The sequence below is a fragment of the Leptodactylus fuscus genome, chromosome 4 (assembly GCF_031893055.1).
Source record: "Leptodactylus fuscus isolate aLepFus1 chromosome 4, aLepFus1.hap2, whole genome shotgun sequence".
NCBI classification, from domain to species: domain Eukaryota; kingdom Metazoa; phylum Chordata; class Amphibia; order Anura; family Leptodactylidae; genus Leptodactylus; species Leptodactylus fuscus.
This window is the reverse complement of record NC_134268.1, coordinates 175,555,299-175,575,445: the sequence shown is the minus strand read 5'-3', so window position 1 is coordinate 175,575,445 and position 20,147 is coordinate 175,555,299. Positions and strand designations below refer to the sequence as shown.

The 20,147-nt window shown below is 40.7% G+C and overlaps 1 protein-coding gene, 3 non-coding genes and 1 pseudogene across 5 annotated transcripts in view; all 5 read right to left on the bottom strand.

The window, feature by feature from the left end:
* The window catches only part of COLQ (collagen like tail subunit of asymmetric acetylcholinesterase), an 89,583-nt gene that overhangs the window by 14,956 nt on the left and 54,480 nt on the right, over positions 1–20,147 (bottom strand). For both annotated transcript variants that reach the window (XM_075271455.1, XM_075271456.1), the window contains 4 exons: positions 11,211–11,298; positions 10,446–10,564; positions 10,025–10,144; positions 9,335–9,440 (listed from right to left, as the gene is read on the bottom strand). In XM_075271455.1, the coding sequence (XP_075127556.1) occupies positions 9,335–9,440; positions 10,025–10,144; positions 10,446–10,564; positions 11,211–11,298 (433 nt within the window). The remainder of the gene's footprint in view (positions 1–9,334; positions 9,441–10,024; positions 10,145–10,445; positions 10,565–11,210; positions 11,299–20,147) is intronic.
* LOC142201675 (small nucleolar RNA U3) lies at positions 1,135–1,339 on the bottom strand (annotated as a pseudogene).
* On the bottom strand, positions 3,316–3,533 carry LOC142201670 (small nucleolar RNA U3). Its single transcript, XR_012715581.1, has one exon. It is a non-coding gene; the product is annotated as a small nucleolar RNA U3 (small nucleolar RNA).
* LOC142201673 (small nucleolar RNA U3) lies at positions 5,744–5,961 on the bottom strand. Its single transcript, XR_012715584.1, has one exon. It is a non-coding gene; the product is annotated as a small nucleolar RNA U3 (small nucleolar RNA).
* On the bottom strand, positions 7,940–8,157 carry LOC142201671 (small nucleolar RNA U3). Its single transcript, XR_012715582.1, has one exon. It is a non-coding gene; the product is annotated as a small nucleolar RNA U3 (small nucleolar RNA).

Below are 20,147 nucleotides of genomic sequence, written 5' to 3'. Positions count from 1 at the left end.
TTTTATTTTTTTATTTTCCACCTCCCGCCCAGCACATGGTTTGCTCCTGGACAAATCTTTAAGGGTAAGTTCACACGGGTTTTTTTGGTCAGGATTTTGAGGCCGCATCCTCCTCAAAATCCTGACCAAATAGACGGCTCCCATTAAAATCAATGGGAGCCGGTGAGTTCTTTTTTTCCGGGAGCTGAAAAAAGAAGCCAAATGCTCATTCTTTCAGGCAGATTCACCTCGCGACATCCGCCTGAAGACACTGCCTCCCGACTAGGCCCATTCATTTGGGCCTAATCTGGAGCACCAGCATCCAGTTGCAGCTACCCATATTTTGGTTCCGGTCCAAAAAACCCTGTGTGAACTTACCCTAAGAGTAAGTTCACACAGAGTTTTTTGATCAGGATTTTGAGGTCATATTTGCCTCAAAATCCTGACCAAAAAGACGGCTCCCATTGAAATCAATGGGAGCCACTCAGGAGCTTTTTCTGGGAGCTGGCTTGTGCCTCGCGATTCGGCCTGAAGACACTCCTTCCTCCGGACTAGGACCATTCATTTGGCCCTAATCCGGAGCAGAGAGCGTGGCTGGATACCGATGCAGTGCACCGGCTTTCAGTTGTGACTCCCCGGTTTTTGGATTGGAACCTGAGGTGGCCTCCGATGATATAACAGCCAGGACGTCTGCAGATCAGCTCTTCCAGGACAGCGTGGCTACAGGTAATGGTAAGGGATAGCGGGGGGCGGTATAGCGGGTTTTGGCACACACACACACACCCGCTCACGGAAAAAAGAAGCCTGGCGGTCCACATAGACCACCATTGTGAGGGAGTGGATTATGACGTGGATTACGCGCCATAATCTGCCCCTTCTGTGCCCCTGAGAACGGGCCCTAACATTTCTAGGAGCCATACTGCTCACATTCCATACAGTGTGTGGCAGTGGGTTCAGGTACTATAGTGGTGCACATCGTGTGGTGGGTGAGCAGCATGACTCCCGACATATTTTTAACTTTAGTCGGCCTGTCTCGGTAACGCTGGTCTGCAGGGGTCCTAATGGTGGGCCCTAGACACCCTAGTCCAACACTGCGTTTATAAAAAGTGATCAACAAAAGTTCTTATCTGTTTTTTCACTGGAGAACTAGATCCAACCACTCAGTCTGTGATCTCTCCCTCCACCCTCTCTACAATAGAGAAGGAGAACGATCATCAATAGCAATGAAGCAGAACTGAGAGCTCACTTCCCGCTCAGGGGAGATCACTACAGCTCCTCCTCGTGGTTGGAGAGTTTGGTCACTTTCGAGCACATTTCCACAGTTAAGAACTATAGTAATGATCCCTGAAAGTATAGTCTTAACCCTCTACATGCTGCACTGACTGCCCCGGTCATAGGCGCCTGTGTGTAACATTAGGGAGGCATTCCCACAGTATGATACATAGAGAATCCTGTGAGTATGGATACATTGTGACTGCCTACAGCTGTGCAAGCACTGGAAATACAAGCTTTAATACTTGGACAAGAATTGAAAAAAGTTGTTACCCAGAATTCAGCTGTTTTCTTATCCTAATTAGCATATGCAAAGTCAAGCAGCTAGTGGAGAACTGACTTAGCTCTGTAGCTCCGCCCCCTTACACATGCTCAGTGTGATCTGAGCCCTGGAGGTGGAATATGCTACACCCTCCCCTTTGTTGTTGTGAAGGATTAATTACCTTCAATTTACCACCCTGACCATGAATCACACTTTCCATAGCTTTTCTTTTAAATGAATCTTTTCTATTCTCTTTACTTTTGCAGTTTGTATCTGAATGATAAGTGTCTGTACTAGTTCAGATCTAAGTTCAAACACTAATATTTTTAATTAACCAAATACACTTTACTGAGGATAATGGGGTTATAGTAAGGAGATTCCCAGTTATGAAACAACTTTTCATAAATGAATAACACAGATGAATGTAAGAAACCTTGTAATATATCTTAATAGAGAATTCTTTTTTCTTTCTCCACTTATTAGGCTGCTCTCTTCCTCCTTCCCTTCCCTACATTATAGAATCCACCTCCATACTTAGTCATACTCATACCTCAGAAGTCTATGGAGAGGGGAGGGTGAGGAGGAGGCTGCTGCCAGCTTGTTCACTGATTTATTCCCTCATTCTCTGCAGTGGCAGAGCCTTAAAATAGTGTAACAGAGCTTAGCAGATGCAGTTGTTTTTTTTTTTCTTCAAGCAGCCTCTTCACCCCCAACATTGATTTCTACGTGAAAAGTAGTTCACTATTCAAGAATAGGATGGCTACTTATTAAGCAGAGTTCACTGAGAGAATTAAAGAAGCCAAAAAATATATCTAAAACCTAACGTTTAATTAAACCAAATTATAAAAAAGAGACAACAACTCTGTACAATGTCCTGCCCTATATAAATGGTTAAAAATGGAGTAGCTAATAGAAAGCTTACTCCCCCACTAGTTAGGGGTCAGAAAACAAAGCCTCCCTATCCAGATTTACAATAGGGAGCAGTGCAGCCCCTCCATCCCAGATAAAGCATTAAAGGGGTTGTCCGGGATAAACTGATCTTTTTAATCTAAGCTTCTAAATTACTTGTAATTAGTGTTAAAATCTATATTTACTTAGGTCGTTGGGGCACTAATGTGAGTGATAAAGGGGGGGGAGGGAGGGAGAAGGTGTGAGTTAGCTTTGAGTGGTCTAAGGCATCATAGTAGTTGAAGGAAAACAATGAAGGAAAATACCAATGTAAACAAATGTAGGGATAGTGCCTTTCGCAAAAGTCATATGTATATAATATCCTTGGTGACACTGATATCATACAGATGGTTATTCATGGGTCGGGCGAGGTTGATATAATAACAAAGTTGTTTTAAGAGCTTTATTTTGGCAATAATCACTTTGCTCAACAGACTTTATCAGTCTATTAACATTAACGTGGGTGTCTTGGATTTTAAGAAATTAGCTTATGAATAAAAATACTATTAACCCCCTCTCCCTCAAAAAACAAACAAACAATTACTTTGCTGTTAAATCCCCAGCTGCTCCAGTGCTGCTGCCCTGTTGCCCCAGGGGGTGACCGGAAAATAATGCTTAGCCAAACAATTATACCAAAATAAGAAATGTGTGTGTGTGAAAAATATAAAATGGTGAAAAAGTGCATGAATAAATGTAGATGTAGTGAACATATACACCAAAAAATATGACGTGTATGTAAACGTGTGTATACAAATAAGCAAAAACACACAGAAAGGTGAAATAGGCTGAACCACACTGATAAAAAGTGATCAAAACCAGTTCTTATTTGTTTTTTCACCAGAGAACTAGATCCAACCACTCAGTCTGTGATCTCTCCCTCCACCCTCTCTACAATAGAGAAGGGGAACGATCATCAATAGCAACCAGCACCTGCAATGAAGCAGAACTGAGAGCTCACTTCCCGCTCAGGAGAGATCACTACAGCTCCTCCTCGTGGTTGGAGAGTTTGGTCACTTTCGAGCACATTTCCGCAGTTAAGAACTATAGAAATGATCCCTGAAAGTATAGTCTTAACCCTCTACATGCTGCACTGACTGCCCCGGTCATAGGCGCCTGTGTGTAACATTAGGGAGACATTCCCACAGTATGATACATAGAGAATCCTGTGAGTATGGATACATTGTGACTGCTTACAGCTCTGCAAGCACTGGAAATACAAGCTTTAATACTTGGACAAGAATTGAAAAAAGTTGTTACCCAGAATTCAGCTGTTTTCTTATCCTAATTAGCATATGCAAAGTCAAGCAGCTAGTGGAGAACTGACTTAGCTCTGTAGCTCCGCCCCCTTACACATGCTCAGTGTGATCTGAGCCCTGGAGGTGGAATATGCTACACCCTCCCCTTTGTTGTTGTGAAGGATTAATTACCTTCAATTTACCACCCTGACCATGAATCACACTTTCCATAGCTTTTCTTTTGAATGAATCTTTTCTATTCTCTTTACTTTTGCAGTTTGTATCTGAATGATAAGTGTCTGTACTAGTTTAGATCTAAGTTCAAACACTAATATTTTTAATGAACCAAATACACTTTACTGAGGATAATGGGGTTATAGTAAGGAGATTCCCAGTTATGAAACAACTTTTCATAAATGAATAACGCAGATGAATGTAAGAAACCTTGTAATATATCTTAATAGAGAATTCTTTTTTCTTTCTCCACTTATTAGGCTGCTCTCTTCCTTCTTCCCTTCCCTTTATAGCAGGGGTAGGGAACCTTCGGCTCTCCAGCTGCTGTGAAATTACAACTCTCAACAAGCTCCATTCACTTCCATGGGAGTTCCAAGAACAGCAGCGCAAGTTTGTTTTTTTTTAGGCCTCTAAACTGTGCCAACTTCACACCCAGTGCACGAAAAAATTGGGAGTGCCACTAAAAAAAAAACATGCCCAGGATGCTTGCCAAAAACGTACCCTATCCCAAAAGGGAAGGGGGTTCCCGACTAACTCGCCACCACAAGGACCAAAAGGTACCGAGTGGAGTTGAGCACCAACGGACAAACTGCCGAAGCAAAAAGTCCAACACATCCTTTTCCCCTTGGGCTGCCACCACCTAGGGTACTAGGGACTGATCAGTCGTCCAGTTTCTCCCTGGGCTGCCACCACCTGGGATACTCCTGGACTCAGATCACAGACCAGCACCCGCCCCAGTCGACCCAGGGCAGGTCACCAAAAAGACAGGAGGGAAGCCCATTACAGGCCTCACCTTCAAACAACCGTCGGGAGCGTCCCAAAAGGGTAAAACATTCCTTCGTCGACACACAAAAAGGTGACAGAGTGAAACAAAAAGTGAGAAAACATCTATTTAAGTGGTAAAGTGTCATTCAAGGCCCGATTTACCGCCAGATCTATAAAAATTCTCCTGCGCTGGTAAACCATAAGGAGTGGGGTGCTACAAAGGTGTAAATCTAGTGCTACGCAATGTGTCAGAAATCAGCTATTATTCTTACAGACCCAGCATCCTGGCAATCGAACGGCAGATGCCGGGAAGGGGGATTTAGACGCCGGCACAGGTTTCGGGGCCTGCAGCATTGCCACGCTCCTGTCGCTGAAGGAAGCCAGCAGCGGCAGGAACATGGCGATCTCCACCACATTTGGACTATAAGACGCACCCTCATTTTCCCCCCAGATTTAGGGAAAAAAAGTGCGTCTTATAGTCCGAAAAATACGGTATATAATATCCTTGGTGACACTGATATACAACTGGTTATTCATGGGTCGTTTGAGGTTGATATAATCACAAAGTTGTTTTAAGAGCTTTATTTTGGCAATAATCACTTTGCTCAACAGGCTTTATCAGTCTATTAACATTAACGTGGGTGTCTTGGATTTTAAGAAAATAGCTTATGAACAAAAAATAGCATTAACCCCCTCTCCCCCCCAAAAAAACCCAAACAATTACTTTGCTGTTAAATCCCCAGCTGCCCCAGTGCTGCTGCCCTGTTGCCCCTGGGGGTGACCAGAAAGTAATGCTTAGCCAAACAATTATACCAAAATGAGAAATGTGTGTGAAAAATATAAAACAGTGAAAAAGTGCATGAATAAATGTTATTAAATTAAATAAATACACACTATAAAGTAGTAAATATATATGTGACCAAAAAATGACGTGTATATAAACATGTGTATACAAAAATACACAGAAAGGTGAAATAGACTAAACCACACTGATAAAAAGTGATTAAAACCAGTTCTTATCTGTTTTTTCACCAGAGAACTAGATCCAACCACTCAGTCTGTGATCTCTCCCTCCACCCTCTCTACAATAGAGAAGGAGAACAATCATCAATAGCAATCAGCACCTGCAATGAAGCAGAACTGAGAGCTCACTTCCCGCTCAGGAGAGATCACTACAGCTCCTCCTCGTGGTTGGAGAGTTTGGTCACTTTCGAGCACATTTCCGCAGTTAAGAACTATAGAAATGATCCCTGAAAGTATAGTCTTAACCCTCTACATGCTGCACTGACTGCCCCGGTCATAGGCGCCTGTGTGTAACATTAGGGAGACATTCCCACAGTATGATACATAGAGAATCCTGTGAGTATGGATACATTGTGACTGCTTACAGCTCTGCAAGCACTGGAAATACAAGCTTTAATACTTGGACAAGAATTGAAAAAAGTTGTTACCCAGAATTCAGCTGTTTTCTTATCCTAATTAGCATATGCAAAGTCAAGCAGCTAGTGGAGAACTGACTTAGCTCTGTAGCTCCGCCCCCTTACACATGCTCAGTGTGATCTGAGCCCTGGAGGTGGAATATGCTACACCCTCCCCTTTGTTGTTGTGAAGGATTAATTACCTTCAATTTACCACCCTGACCATGAATCACACTTTCCATAGCTTTTCTTTTAAATGAATCTTTTCTATTCTCTTTACTTTTGCAGTTTGTATCTGAATGATAAGTGTCTGTACTAGTTCAGATCTAAGTTCAAACACTAATATTTTTAATGAACCAAATACACTTTACTGAGGATAATGGGGTTATAGTAAGGAGATTCCCAGTTATGAAACAACTTTTCATAAATGAATAACACAGATGAATGTAAGAAACCTTGTAATATATCTTAATAGAGAATTCTTTTTTCTTTCTCCACTTATTAGGCTGCTCTCTTCCTCCTTCCCTTCCCTACATTATAGAATCCACCTCCATACTTAGTCATACTCATACCTCAGAAGTCTATGGAGAGGGGAGGGTGAGGAGGAGGCTGCTGCCAGCTTGTTCACTGATTTATTCCCTCATTCTCTGCAGTGGCAGAGCCTTAAAATAGTGTAACAGAGCTTAGCAGATGCAGTTGTTTTTTTTTTCTTCAAGCAGCCTCTTCACCCCCAACATTGATTTCTACGTGAAAAGTAGTTCACTATTCAAGAATAGGATGGCTACTTATTAAGCAGAGTTCACTGAGAGAATTAAAGAAGCCAAAAAATATATCTAAAACCTAACGTTTAATTAAACCAAATTATAAAAAAGAGACAACAACTCTGTACAATGTCCTGCCCTATATAAATGGTTAAAAATGGAGTAGCTAATAGAAAGCTTACTCCCCCACTAGTTAGGGTCAGAAAACAAAGCCTCCCTATCCAGATTTACAATAGGGAGCAGTGCAGCCCCTCCATCCCAGATAAAGCATTAAAGGGGTTGTCTGGGATAAACTGATCTTTTTAATCTAAGCTTCTAAATTACTTGTAATTAGTGTTAAAATCTATATTTACTTAGGTCGTTGGGGCACTCATGTGAGTGATAAAGGGGGGGGAGGGAGGGAGGGAGAAGGTGTGAGTTAGCTTTGAGTGGTCTAAGGCATCATAGTAGTTGTAGGAAAACAATGAAGGAAAATACCAATGTAAACAAATGTAGGGATAGTGCCTTTCGCAAAAGTCATATGTATATAATATCCTTGGTGACACTGATATCATACAGATGGTTATTCATGGGTCGGGCGAGGTTGATATAATAACAAAGTTGTTTTAAGAGCTTTATTTTGGCAATAATCACTTTGCTCAACAGACTTTATCAGTCTATTAACATTAACGTGGGTGTCTTGGATTTTAAGAAATTAGCTTATGAATAAAAAATACTATTAACCCCCTCTCCCCCCAAAAAATCCAAACAATTACTTTGCTGTTAAATCCCCAGCTGCTCCAGTGCTGCTGCCCTGTTGCCCCAGGGGGTGACCAGAAAGTAATGCTTAGCCAAACAATTATACCAAAATAAGAAATGTGTGTGTGTGAAAAATATAAAATGGTGAAAAAGTGCATGAATAAATGTAGATGTAGTGAACATATACACCAACAAATATGACGTGTATGTAAACGTGTGTATACAAATAAGCAAAAACACACAGAAAGGTGAAATAGGCTGAACCACACTGATAAAAAGTGATCAAAACCAGTTCTTATTTGTTTTTTCACCAGAGAACTAGATCCAACCACTCAGTCTGTGATCTCTCCCTCCACCCTCTCTACAATAGAGAAGGAGAACGATCATCAATAGCAATCAGCACCTGCAGTGAAGCAGAACTGAGAGCTCACTTCCCGCTCAGAAGAGATCACTACAGCTCCTCCTCGTGGTTGGAGAGTTTGGTCACTTTCGAGCACATTTCCGCAGTTAAGAACTATAGAAATGATCCCTGAAAGTATAGTCTTAACCCTCTACATGCTGCACTGCCTGCCCCGGTCATAGGAGCCTGTGTGTAACATTAGGGAGACATTCCCACAGTATGATACATAGAGAATCCTGTGAGTATGGATACATTGTGACTGCTTACAGCTCTGCAAGCACTGGAAATACAAGCTTTAATACTTGGACAAGAATTGAAAAAAGTTGTTACCCAGAATTCGGCTGTTTTCTTATCCTAATTAGCATATGCAGAGTCAAGCAGCTAGTGGAGAACTGGCTTAGCTCTGTAGCTCCGCCTTCTTGCACATGCTCAGTGAGATCTGAGCCCTGGAGGTGGAATATGCTACACCCTCTCCTTTGTTGTTGTGAAGGGTTAATTACCTTCAATTCACCGCCTTCACCATGAATCACACCTTCCATAGCTTTTCTTTTGAATAATTTTTTCTTGTATTGTACACTTTTCTATTCTCTTTATTTTGCAGTTTGTATCTGAATGATAAGTGTCTGTACTAGTTCAGATCTAAGTTCAAACACTAATATTTTTAATGAACCAAATACACTTTACTGAGGATAATGGGGTTATAGTAAGGAGATTCCCAGTTATGAAACAACTTTTCATAAATGAATAACACAGATGAATGTAAGAAACCTTGTAATATATCTAAATAATTATTTTTTCTAAATTACTTGTAATTAGTGTAATTAGTGTAAAAATCTATATTTACTTAGATCGTTGGGGCGCTCATGTGAGTGAGAAAGAGGGGGAGGGAGTGAGAGAGGGAGAAGGTGTGAGTTAGCTCCGATTGGCCTAAGGCATCATGGGAGTTGTAGGAAAACAGTGAAGGAAAATAACAATGTAAACAAACGTAGAAGATGCCAGGAGCTTGCAGAGAAATCCAGAAATCACTCAAAACACCGTTAAGGTATTTAAGTGCTCTTATTAGCTTATTAATAGCAGTAACAGAGATTTTTTGAAAATTCTTTTGCCTCAAAAAATTCCTTTCAGCTGGCTGGCTCAAAAACTGCAGAGGGAAACAGCCCAAAGCTTATTGGCCTAATGCCAATACGATGGGCTGAGCATCCAGGAGAGCAAACCAGACAGATGGATCAACAGCACTGCTACACCTAGATAAAAAAAGAACCCGACGCATTTCTATAGGAGAGTCCAAATATATCCAACCCCAATATACTGAATGCACTTACCTATACAGGTGTCAGTGACAATTCTATTGCCATCATCACATTCCTCTCCTGGTTGGACTATACCATCACCACAAGTGCCACTGGCATCAGATAGGGTGGATGTTGACTGAAATACATTGCAGGTACATCACAAAGACTGCATAATTTCACTTTGCCATCTACTATGATTTTTATACTGTGTACTTCTGTGTAACACAACATAACAAACATTAAATCATCATCTAAAAAAATCCTTAATTTAGGAATAAAGTGCATTTTTTGTATGTGCATTGTATTGTGCATTTTTTGCAAAGCAATACTAAAATTTTTTTTTATATGATTCCCACTCCCACTAGTATTTCAGGGGTGTGAGAAACAAACATAGGACTATATAACATAACTCAGAATGGGACAAAAATTCCGCTACCCCACCCAATAACCCCCCTTTAGCAGTGTGGTGAAAAGGTTATGGTTATCACAATCATTGCTCTGCCTCCATGTCTTTGCCCGGGTCCCCTGGCCTCTTGCCATTCTGCATTCCTGCTCCGCCTCTCATTTTTCTATGCGTTTAGCTTTTCTTTCCTTCTCCATCTTTTACAGTTACCCCTCACTACTTCTCACCTCTGAGGGTCTTATAACAGTGGTGATAACTTCAGCAGTGAAAATATCATAGGTATAGGATTACAATAGCCCGAAATATTAGTCTCTTACCTGTATAGGGAACCAACCATTTGTATCTCTAAAATAAAGGGATCTTCGGTCCTTACGAAATGCTAATGCATTCTCAATATCCAACCTGTCTAGCTCCTCCTGACTGTTAACCAGAAAAATCTGGGGAACACAGAGAAACAATTAAAAAACACCAAAATAATTTTGCTGTTGATATTATCTAATTTGGGGAAAGAGGCAGAAGTAAGGGAAGCAATGGACAAGCCATAGTGATATCTATATACAGCACTGTAGTTATCTGAATGGACTGAATATGGACATAGTGTTATTCTGCAATGCAGGGTGCTTTTCTCTGTTGTACGAACACAATTCCTGCACATTGTCATTGGCATGTACAGTATGACATGTCTTTGTACATTTACAGCATGCATGATCCTTACTGCACAACTCAATGTCGTATTACCTTGGCATAGTTATAGCCATTGAAGGATTCTTCAATAACAGACTGAGGATGTTTACAATGGCATCTCCCTGGGGGTCCAGGAACTCCTCGCTCTCCTTTTGGTCCAAGAACAAGTTGCCCTAGTAAAGAGAAAAATATTTAGAATGATTTGCAAAATATTAAGTTATCATTAATTTATCATCTAAAAAACGTGAACATTATATAAATCACAGACAACACATCCGATCTGTGTGTATTTCACTGCACTATATTTGTTATGAGTAGAAATAATTATGATATGGTATGTTTGTAAGGCTGCCATTTTTCTTTTTTTTCTTATCTACTATGTGGGAAGAATTATGAATTACATGGTTTTCCTTTACATTATATTGTAAAAATATTCTATATTTTATTTTGGTTTTGTTTGTCATTACTGATTGTCTTGTGATTCATCTCTGATGTATAGAATGAAAATAGCAGGGGGCCACACGGTGGCTCAGTGATTAGCACTGCAGCCTTGCAACGCTGGAGTCCTGGTGTTCAAATCCCGCCAAGGGCAGAAAACCATCTGCAAGGAGCTTGTATGTTCTCCCCGTGTTTGCATGGATCTCCATCCCATATTCCAAAGACATACTGATAGGGAAAAATGTACATTGTGAGCCCTATGTGGGGCTCACAATCTACATTTAAAATAAAAAATAAAAAAATAGCAATGATGATATTAATTGTAATATATTATTTAATGTGGTAGCGCAATTTATGTGGTATTATATAAATCAGTTTAACCTGGTCCTGGTGGCCCGGGTGGACCAGTAGATCCTGGTCTTCCAGGTGGGCCCATAACTCCCATGGCACCCGTCATTCCCTTATCTCCCTTAAAACAAAAAAAAAAGACAATTATTATTATATATATAATTATCAAAGCTATTCATTAAACACTATATTTGAAACATAAAAAAAATATCATAATACAGAGTGTATATATAGTATAAGGTTTTAAGGCCTGGGCCGCAGAGTTTTTCAGTCACTGCAAAGTGAATGGGATTCTAGCGAATCCAATCCACACATTGCAGAAAAATACACGCAGTGGAAACGCTGTGATTTACAAAACCGTCGCAGAATGTCAATTATATCTATGGAAACACTGTCAGTTTCTCCTTAGGGACAATGGAAGCAAGAAGTCCGTAGAGGAAACTTTTGTGGAATTTTTGTGAAAAGTGTTGCGGGAAAAAACATGTTGCATTGCTGCAACATTTTTTCTTGCAGCTCTTTTTTGCTGCAGCTCACTACGTAGGGTCTTAGCCTTAAAGATAAACCACTTCTGAAACTTGTATTAAATTATCCTAATCCTATATCCCTGTTTCTATTTCTTGTATCACTGAACAGTAATAAAGAATATAATATTAAAGGGGTTGTCCAGCAGTATACTATAGGAGATCTACCCTCAGGATAGCTCATCAATAGCAGATTAGCAGGGGTCTGATTCCTGGCAGCACTGTCAGTCAATTGTTTGCTGGGGCTGCAGTATACCGCAACTAGAAAAGCTGCATTGACTGTGTAAGGCTGGGGCTCCACGGGCCAGAAACGCTGCAATTTGCCCGTGCCGGAAACGCCGCAGGAAAAATCGTGGCGTTTTACAGTACTTGCACTTTTACAGTACTTGCACTTTGCGAAAAAAAATCGCAGCGCATCAACAGTCACAATTTTGAAATTTGCAGCATGTCAATTATATCTACGGAAACACCGGCGGCTTTCCCGTAGATATAATTGAAACAGAAAGTCCACGGAGGAAAACTCTGGGGCCTTAGCCTTTTACCCATTTCCTTTGACACTACTGATCTGTGTAGCAGCAGGTTGTCATTTGCATTCTGTTCTCATATAAAGGAGAAAGGAGAGAAAATAAGCATTGCCTGTAAGTACATTGGAGCACATTTATGATGAATGGTGAACCACTGAGCTGTAGGTCAGGCTGAAAAGTCTACATGGCACATCCTTGTATTGAACATCACCATGTTATTAGTGTTAAATACTCAGTATGGATTGTTACGGACACTATTAGCTAAAAGGTTCAGATACTCCTAAAAATAGCCATAATGTCTTTAATCGTACACAACACATGGGTGTAAATAAAGGCAAGAATACAGGATAACATTACAGTCTGTGCTAATATGCATTTTCCTATCTAAGGGTGCATGCACACTACGTAACGCCGGGCGTGTATGAGAGCCGTACACGCCGGCATTACGGCAGACTGCCGAACACTTCCCATTCACTTCAATGGGAGCGCTCGTAACAGCGGTGTTTACGAGCGCTCCCATTGAAGTGAATGGGAAGTGTTCGGCAGCCCTGCTGTAATGCCGGTGTGTACGGCTCTCATACACGCCCGGCGTTACGTAGTGTGCATGCACCCTAAGATATTCGTTACAGTCACAGCACAATAATCAGATGTCTGTCTTCTAAGGAGATATACACCCAGGATGTGGAGTCAGAAAAAGTTACCAATTCTGAATTCAGCTTAAAAATAGAAGAATTATTTTTAATTATATTATACAAATAACTAGATGTATAGTTTGTTAAATGCACAGTATACATTCATAGGAATTCAACTACTGGCTTTTAGCTGAATAAGAGGATCTTTACTGCTTCTGACTGACCATGACTGTTAGGGTCAATGCACACAGATTTTAGGCGCGGATTTTGACGTCGAATCCGTGCGGAAAAAAAGCCTCCCATTGACTTCAATGGGTTCCTTTTTCCACTCGCAGAGCAGGAGTCAGAGTCAGCCATGGAACAATAGAGGCGCTGGAGTTGGAGGCTTGGGCTACTGACTCCACAGCTCTGCGTGCTCCTGGGTGTCCATCATATAACCAAGGACTGATTTTTATTTACTAAAAACAAACAATGAATGACAACAAGCAGAGATCTAGAAAGTCCTTTGGAAAATTCTATTACTTTCATCAATTAAACAATAGCAATTATTTGCAGGAACTGGACAACAACTGCAATGATTTCTGGTCTTTTAGCTGAATGTAATATAAGAAAAAAAGTTTCTGGCGTAGCAGAGCTCAGCGCATACTCAGCACTGCTACATCTCGGGTGTAGCAGAGTTCAGTGCACACTCAGTCAGCTCCTGCATATCGCAAGCTGACAGGGAACCCGACGAGATAGTGGCGTAATACAGGTACTTGGGCATGTTAGATGCCATACAACTGATGAAAAAGTAGGAAAAAACATACAAAAAGTGCTAGTTAAAAAGATAGCTGACGCGTTTCTGGGCCATCCTGACCTTTATTCAGAGCTATGACTAAGGGGCAGGATGGCCCAGAAACGCGTCAGCTATCTTTTTAAATAGCACTTTTTGTATGTTTTTTCCTACTTTTTCATCACTTGTATATCTACTATTATTTTAATTAAGATTCAATAAAGTTAAATACGTAGAAGATTCGTGGAGTAGCGACCTTTCGCCTTCATTTTTGATGATGTATTTGTGCTTTTCAAGTCCAAAAGTTTGGTCCCGCACCCCAAACTACTTCTGAGCAAAACGTGGTAAGCCAAAATTAACCACTACATTTTTCTACTTTTGTCATGTTAGATGCCCCCAGACATGCTTCCTCTGCTGTCCCAGTTGCATTCCAGGGTGTTGGCATCATTTCCTGGGGTGTCATAGTGGACTTGGTGACTCTCCTGAGTCGAATAGTGCCTTCCCCTGAAACTAAGCATTTTTCCCCATAGACTATAATGGGGTTCGATATTTGTTCAAATAGTCAAATATTGAGGGGCTATTCAAAAAGAATATCGAATCTCGAATATTTCACTGTTCGCTCATCTCTATTATTTATCATTATTATTATTACTATTATTAATATTATTTTATTTCTATATATTCCATACCACTTTACAAATCATTCCGCAGTAAGATCCCTATGGTCAAACATGGTGATGTCTATACCCAAATATGAGTAGCTGTGGGGTTGTAGCACAGTTCTTTCTCCAAGATGCAGCACAGCAGCCATTTCACATGAGGTTTCATCTACGTAATGATGAAACAATACATATAATGTGAAATGGCCATTGTGATCTAGGAATGTAGGAGGAGTTACCTTCCTATAACTCAAGTTTGGATACAGACACATTGAGAATAAAAGATATGGACTATATATGGTAGGTGCAATGCTCATTATTTCTCTTGCTGTGTAAGTTCTGACTTTATACTTCTGTATGACTAAGCACAACCACCACAAGCAAAACTTCCCTGCTTGCCTGTCTGTTCTGGATGGGTGCAGGCCGAGTACAATTTGCCATAATTTAAAGGAACAATGGCTCATATATTAGAAAATGATTAGCAATTACATCTAGTTATCACTCCATGATATAAAACACAAAAGACATCCTTATGCCTGAGAAGATACAGAACTAAACTGAGTAAACTAAAATTAACAAAAAGTCAGAGACCAGAGATAAAGTGTATGTAGAACACAAAAGTGTCAAAATGTGCCGAGATGTCAATAGTTCAACAAACAAACTACAGAAATAATCTGTACTTTTTAGACAGTGGTAACCAATTGATTGTTGATGCAATAAGATATACAATCAGGTTTTATCACCTACAGCAATACTGTAACTTAATTCCTTGAATAAAGCAGTGGTACATCAATAACTATGTCATATGCTAGATTAGATTCCATTATAATATACAGTATATCAAATATTCAATAAAACAGAGCATCGGACAGTGAAATCTCCAAATTATTACTGAATGGTTAAATATAGTGTCCACATTTTAACTAGAAATTGTAATGTTAGTAACGGTGCCACTGAAGGAGGTCTTTACGTCTCATAATAGTGAAATAAAGAGGGGATATTAAGTGGTCATTAGAAAATTGTACGTCACTAATCTCTGCTGATAGGATAACATTTTGCTCCACTCCGTCCTTCACTTATGGGGTAATTAAAGTTTGTCATCAACAAGATTCTGAACTCTAAGGAATGAGCCGGGTAGAGTTTCAGCCACGGCTTAGATAATGCAGGTTTTCCATTACAGACAGTGAATGCTTTGAAAATACATATGTAAAGTTACCGCATCTTTCAAAAATGGTGGGAAAAGTAATGCAACTCTGTTACTCATGTAAAAAAGTATCTGCCCCCTTAATAACTGGTTTTACCGATTCTAGCTGTAGCAATTGCAATGGAAATCTTCGTATAGCTTGAGATCAGTTCAGTATTCCTTGTCTCTGTCAAATCTACAACAACCCTAACCAGAGAGAGAAGTTGCTACAGCATTTCTACAAGAAATGCCAAGAGTAGAGAAAACTTCAGAAAAGTTATCAAACTATATGGTGAAATATATCATCTTGGAAAATAATGCAAAGATAGTTCTATAGCTGTCCATGGAATGAATGTAATGGGAATGAACCAAGGAGTGTCCTTCTCTCTGTCCACTGATTGTCTTGCAAGAGGGTTCATGTCTTGTTAGTATTCCATCCACGTCCAGCCATGTGTCATCTAGGTTATGCTGATATTACTCTTAAGTAAAAACTATCTCTACATTACTGACTGCAAGAAAACACAGCGGAGTAAATAAGGATCTTGATGCATAAGAATCTTTAATAGTTTAATGCAAAAAAGACTGAATTATCCATCAAGTAGGATGTCACTCATCATTTAGCAGAAGAAAGTATGGGGGTGGGGGTTTCTGAAGAGGCTCTGTAAAAGGATGGGGAAGTAACACCTTCTTAATTTAGATGTTGTTTCAGGAGGGATATTTATATAGAGATGTATGCAGGACATGCACACTGAAAACTAATGTGTACACTAGAAGAGGACAAGCATAACAGATGTCCCATCAACATGTTCATTAATCTTCAGCAGTAATGTACACTGCACGCACTATTACATTTAGGACATTTAAACATACATTTCTACTTAAAAAAAAAAAAAAGCCTAACAATACATTTATACAAAAGTGTAAGACAGTGGAAGTATTAAAATCTGTAACATCCAAACAAGAAAAGGTGAGCTGCATGTGACATGCATTATACCATTTCCGTCCCATTGTGCAGGGACACCCATATAAATGATTCCCTTCAACTTCAGCAGTCAGAAGAGAGTTCGAAAATTTGATCTGGCCAGAAAGACCAAGTGTTATACACTGTCTACCAATAAGTATTTGGACAGCCATGCAAATGAAGATATCTGCGGTCATGATGTATGTCACGCCTTCCACTGCTAAATGTTAGGATGGGTTCCCGCAGGTTTGCCTTCAGGCGCACAGCGCCACCTGCGGGCCAACCCAACTCTCGCCCTCGACGTCGAACGGTGAGACGACTGGAGTATAAGTCCAGATCTTGCCCTACTGAGCATGCTCAGGCATTTCAAAGTCGCTCAGAAACTAAGTCCCATCGTGGCCCTACTGAGCATGACCGAAGAGGTCATGGCCACCGCCCTGATGGGCGGGGACTTTCCTTTATAAGGTGTGAGGCGACGCCCGCCCGGTGCTCACACTTTATCTAAAAAACCACGTAAAACAGGAGGGTATGACAGGAGCTCCAGGCTGCTTCCAGTAGCTAGGCTAGGCCGCTGTGTGGGGTTATCTTAGCTGTCAGCTAGTACTGTTAGCAAGACCTATAAGTCCTGAAGGTACTGGCAGCTCCACACTACGGCTCGGTGCAGTGGACTCTGTACCAGCCGGTGGACTGGCGGCAGGCTTGGTCTCTTTAGCTAGGCTTTCTGTCACTGTCGGTGTGTGGTATAGCTCCAAGCTGTGCGGAGCTTTTTGTGTTGCTGACAGGGGTGACGTTAACCCCTGGCAGTCTTGTTGCAGCCGGTCCACCTGAAGCTGCACAAAACTATTTCCCCAGTGCAGTGAACTGGTGTGAAACTTGACTGCAGTCTGTTAAATACTGAAGCTGTAAAAAGCTTTTTACCCAGTGAGGATAACTGGAGTAAATCTCCATGGTGTAACATGGTTGCCCAGTGAAATTAACTGGTACAACCTTGCCGCAGCCCGTTCACACTGCTGCAGCCCTGACGCATTCATCCAGTGAAGTGAACTGGTGAATTTCCATTACTCCCTGTTCAGACACACTGCTGCCTGGTACTGGCACACGGCCGCCCATCTGGGTCTGTGGACCTCCCTGCAGTGCCCTGCAGTCCAGCGGTTCTGTAGTAGTGAATAAAAACATTATTTTTTATACAAACACACAGAACCGTAACAGTAAATAGGAAACAGCATTGGCATTAGTCACATGTAAGATGCCACAAAGTGCAGAATTGTCCAGTTTTGAGAAAGGAGTAATTGTGGGGTACCACAGAAATCGACAGTGGCCTATGTGATTACGAAGTGGAAGGTGAATGGTGATTGTCGGAATGTGCCCTGAGTCGGCAGACCCCCGAAACTGGGAGATAGAGACCGACGAGTGCTGGCCAAAGAAACCGCACCCAACCGATGGCGCACATACACCAGGAGTTTCACCAGGTATCCGGGAGTATTGTGTCGATCAATACCATCAATAAGGAAGCATCTGCTGGGGTCTATCAACTATTGAATAGAAATAAATGTTGTTTTTCTATTCTACCACAGGTGTCCAAATACTTATTGGGAGACAGTGCAATGGGTAGAGGAGAAGCAAGTGGCCATAACATTCTACAGCAAATCTTTCAGGTTTCCTGGGCTACCAGTGTAGATTGGTTTGTTTATAGTGGCTTATAGTTGTCAACCATGGTGGTGGATGACCAAGGTAGTGAAGGAGTTATCCTAAATTGCCATGGTAGTGTAAGGTAGTGATGAAGATAAATTTTAGTCACAATTAATGCTTCCATATGTGGTGGCCTGTGGTATTTTTTTCTTTTCGTACCTTTCTTGGGCATGACAACAAGTATAGCCACAGAACCAGACTTGTAGGTGGCTTAAACAAACACACAAACATAGGCGGTTAGTCTGGGTTGACCTTTATGCCTTAGTTCTGATATGCAAGCCTATGATTATTATTAAAGGTGTTTTCCAGAAGTTGAACATTAATGACCTCAATGTCTGATCAGTCTGACACCCAGGAACTCCACAGACCAGCTGCCCTATGTGGCCTTTTGCAGCTCAGTTGCATCATCTTTATTATTTATTGGATAATTTTTCTTTAATCTTTATTTTTTTTTTTATTTTGAGCTGACATTTTGAGACTTTGGAACCAATCACTAAATCTCCAGAGTTAGGTTCTCATGTTACAATGTTTTTAAAGCATACCTTTTGTTTCATTTCACTTTTCAGAATAAGCTGCAGAGTGTATCTACATGAGGAGTAACATTATTCCACATTATTTATCGGTTTTCTCCTCTGCGTGCTGTATCTACAGTTTGTATTCCTCTTGGAGCCAGGGGTGGCGACGGACTGACATGCACTGCACACAGTAAGTAGAAGAGAATCTGTTTCTCTCACTCATACGTACAGTCCTTTGGTTGTGATAGAAAGCACCTATCTGGTGTCTTTCTTCTGTTAGCATTCGGAGACCTTCGATTCTTGCTCACTCCTCCTCCTCTGTCTCCTCTCCATATACTTCTATAGACAGGAGTTATCACAGTCATGTGGATTACTGCCATCTCAAGGCAGATACAGCATAAATTTGCACAGTGGAAGTCAGAGGGATGGGAAGCAAGGAAACAGCCTGATAGGAGAAGGAAGTGGCATTTCATTGTGATAAGATGTATTGTATATTCTTAAAATCATCTGTGCTATTCATTTATGCAAAGTTTGTTGAAAATGACAATAGTCTTCCCAGAACAATTAATATTGGAGGATCAATGTAGTGGTCAAAGTCCTTCACTTGACATCCTGCCATAAAGCAAAATAGAAAGCACAAGCAATCTGCAGTTCTCTGCCGGGATAATTTATAGAATAATTTTTCTTCCAACAAGTAGATTAATGTAACATCACTTCTCCTATTAATTCCTGTTTATTTAACGTCTCTTTAGTAAAATTAAAATAGAAAAGGTAACCTTTACTCCATATAACTAAGAACTGCATGATGTCATCGTGTTCCTTGTGCTGAACCAGCACAAGCCATAAATGTGCGTGTAAATCACTTGACATCAGAACCGTTATAATATCTTCTTACTAGGGAGGATCATCGGAACAGAAGGTTTCAGAGTTCATGCTTATTTTTTTAATGGATCCAATAAATCATATTACACTCCAGGGAGTTAACCACCGGTAAACATTGACTTAGTAACATAATACAGTAGGTCAGCCCTTCCAGTATGTTGTTCCAAAGCAGTATTAAAAAACATGTACCAAGTCATTCATGTAAAGTGAGTGTGCCACCCATTATATATCGTTTCGAAATTTTTTGATTTTTACTCATGCTTCCTTAAAATGGTTGTCCAGTCAACCAAAGTCAGGGAATTTTGTAAAATTCATACTCAATCCCCCACCAGTCCTATGCCACTATTTCAGTGGTCCTTGCTGGTCTTGTTGACTTGCACTGCGGTGATGAAAGAGACTGCCGAGGGCAACAATTGGCTGCAACAGTCACATGTGTATGTATGGCAAGTCCGTAAGATCAACAGAGACCACTGGAGTGGAGTTCGCCAAGGGATTTATCAGGTGAGTATATGTTTTGAAAAAATAATTTTACAATAATCTCTAAATTTATCATTATTTTTCCAGGCATACTGATTATCTAGTACTATTATTTACTACTAGACTAGGACTAGAAGCTTTGATACTCCAGCCAC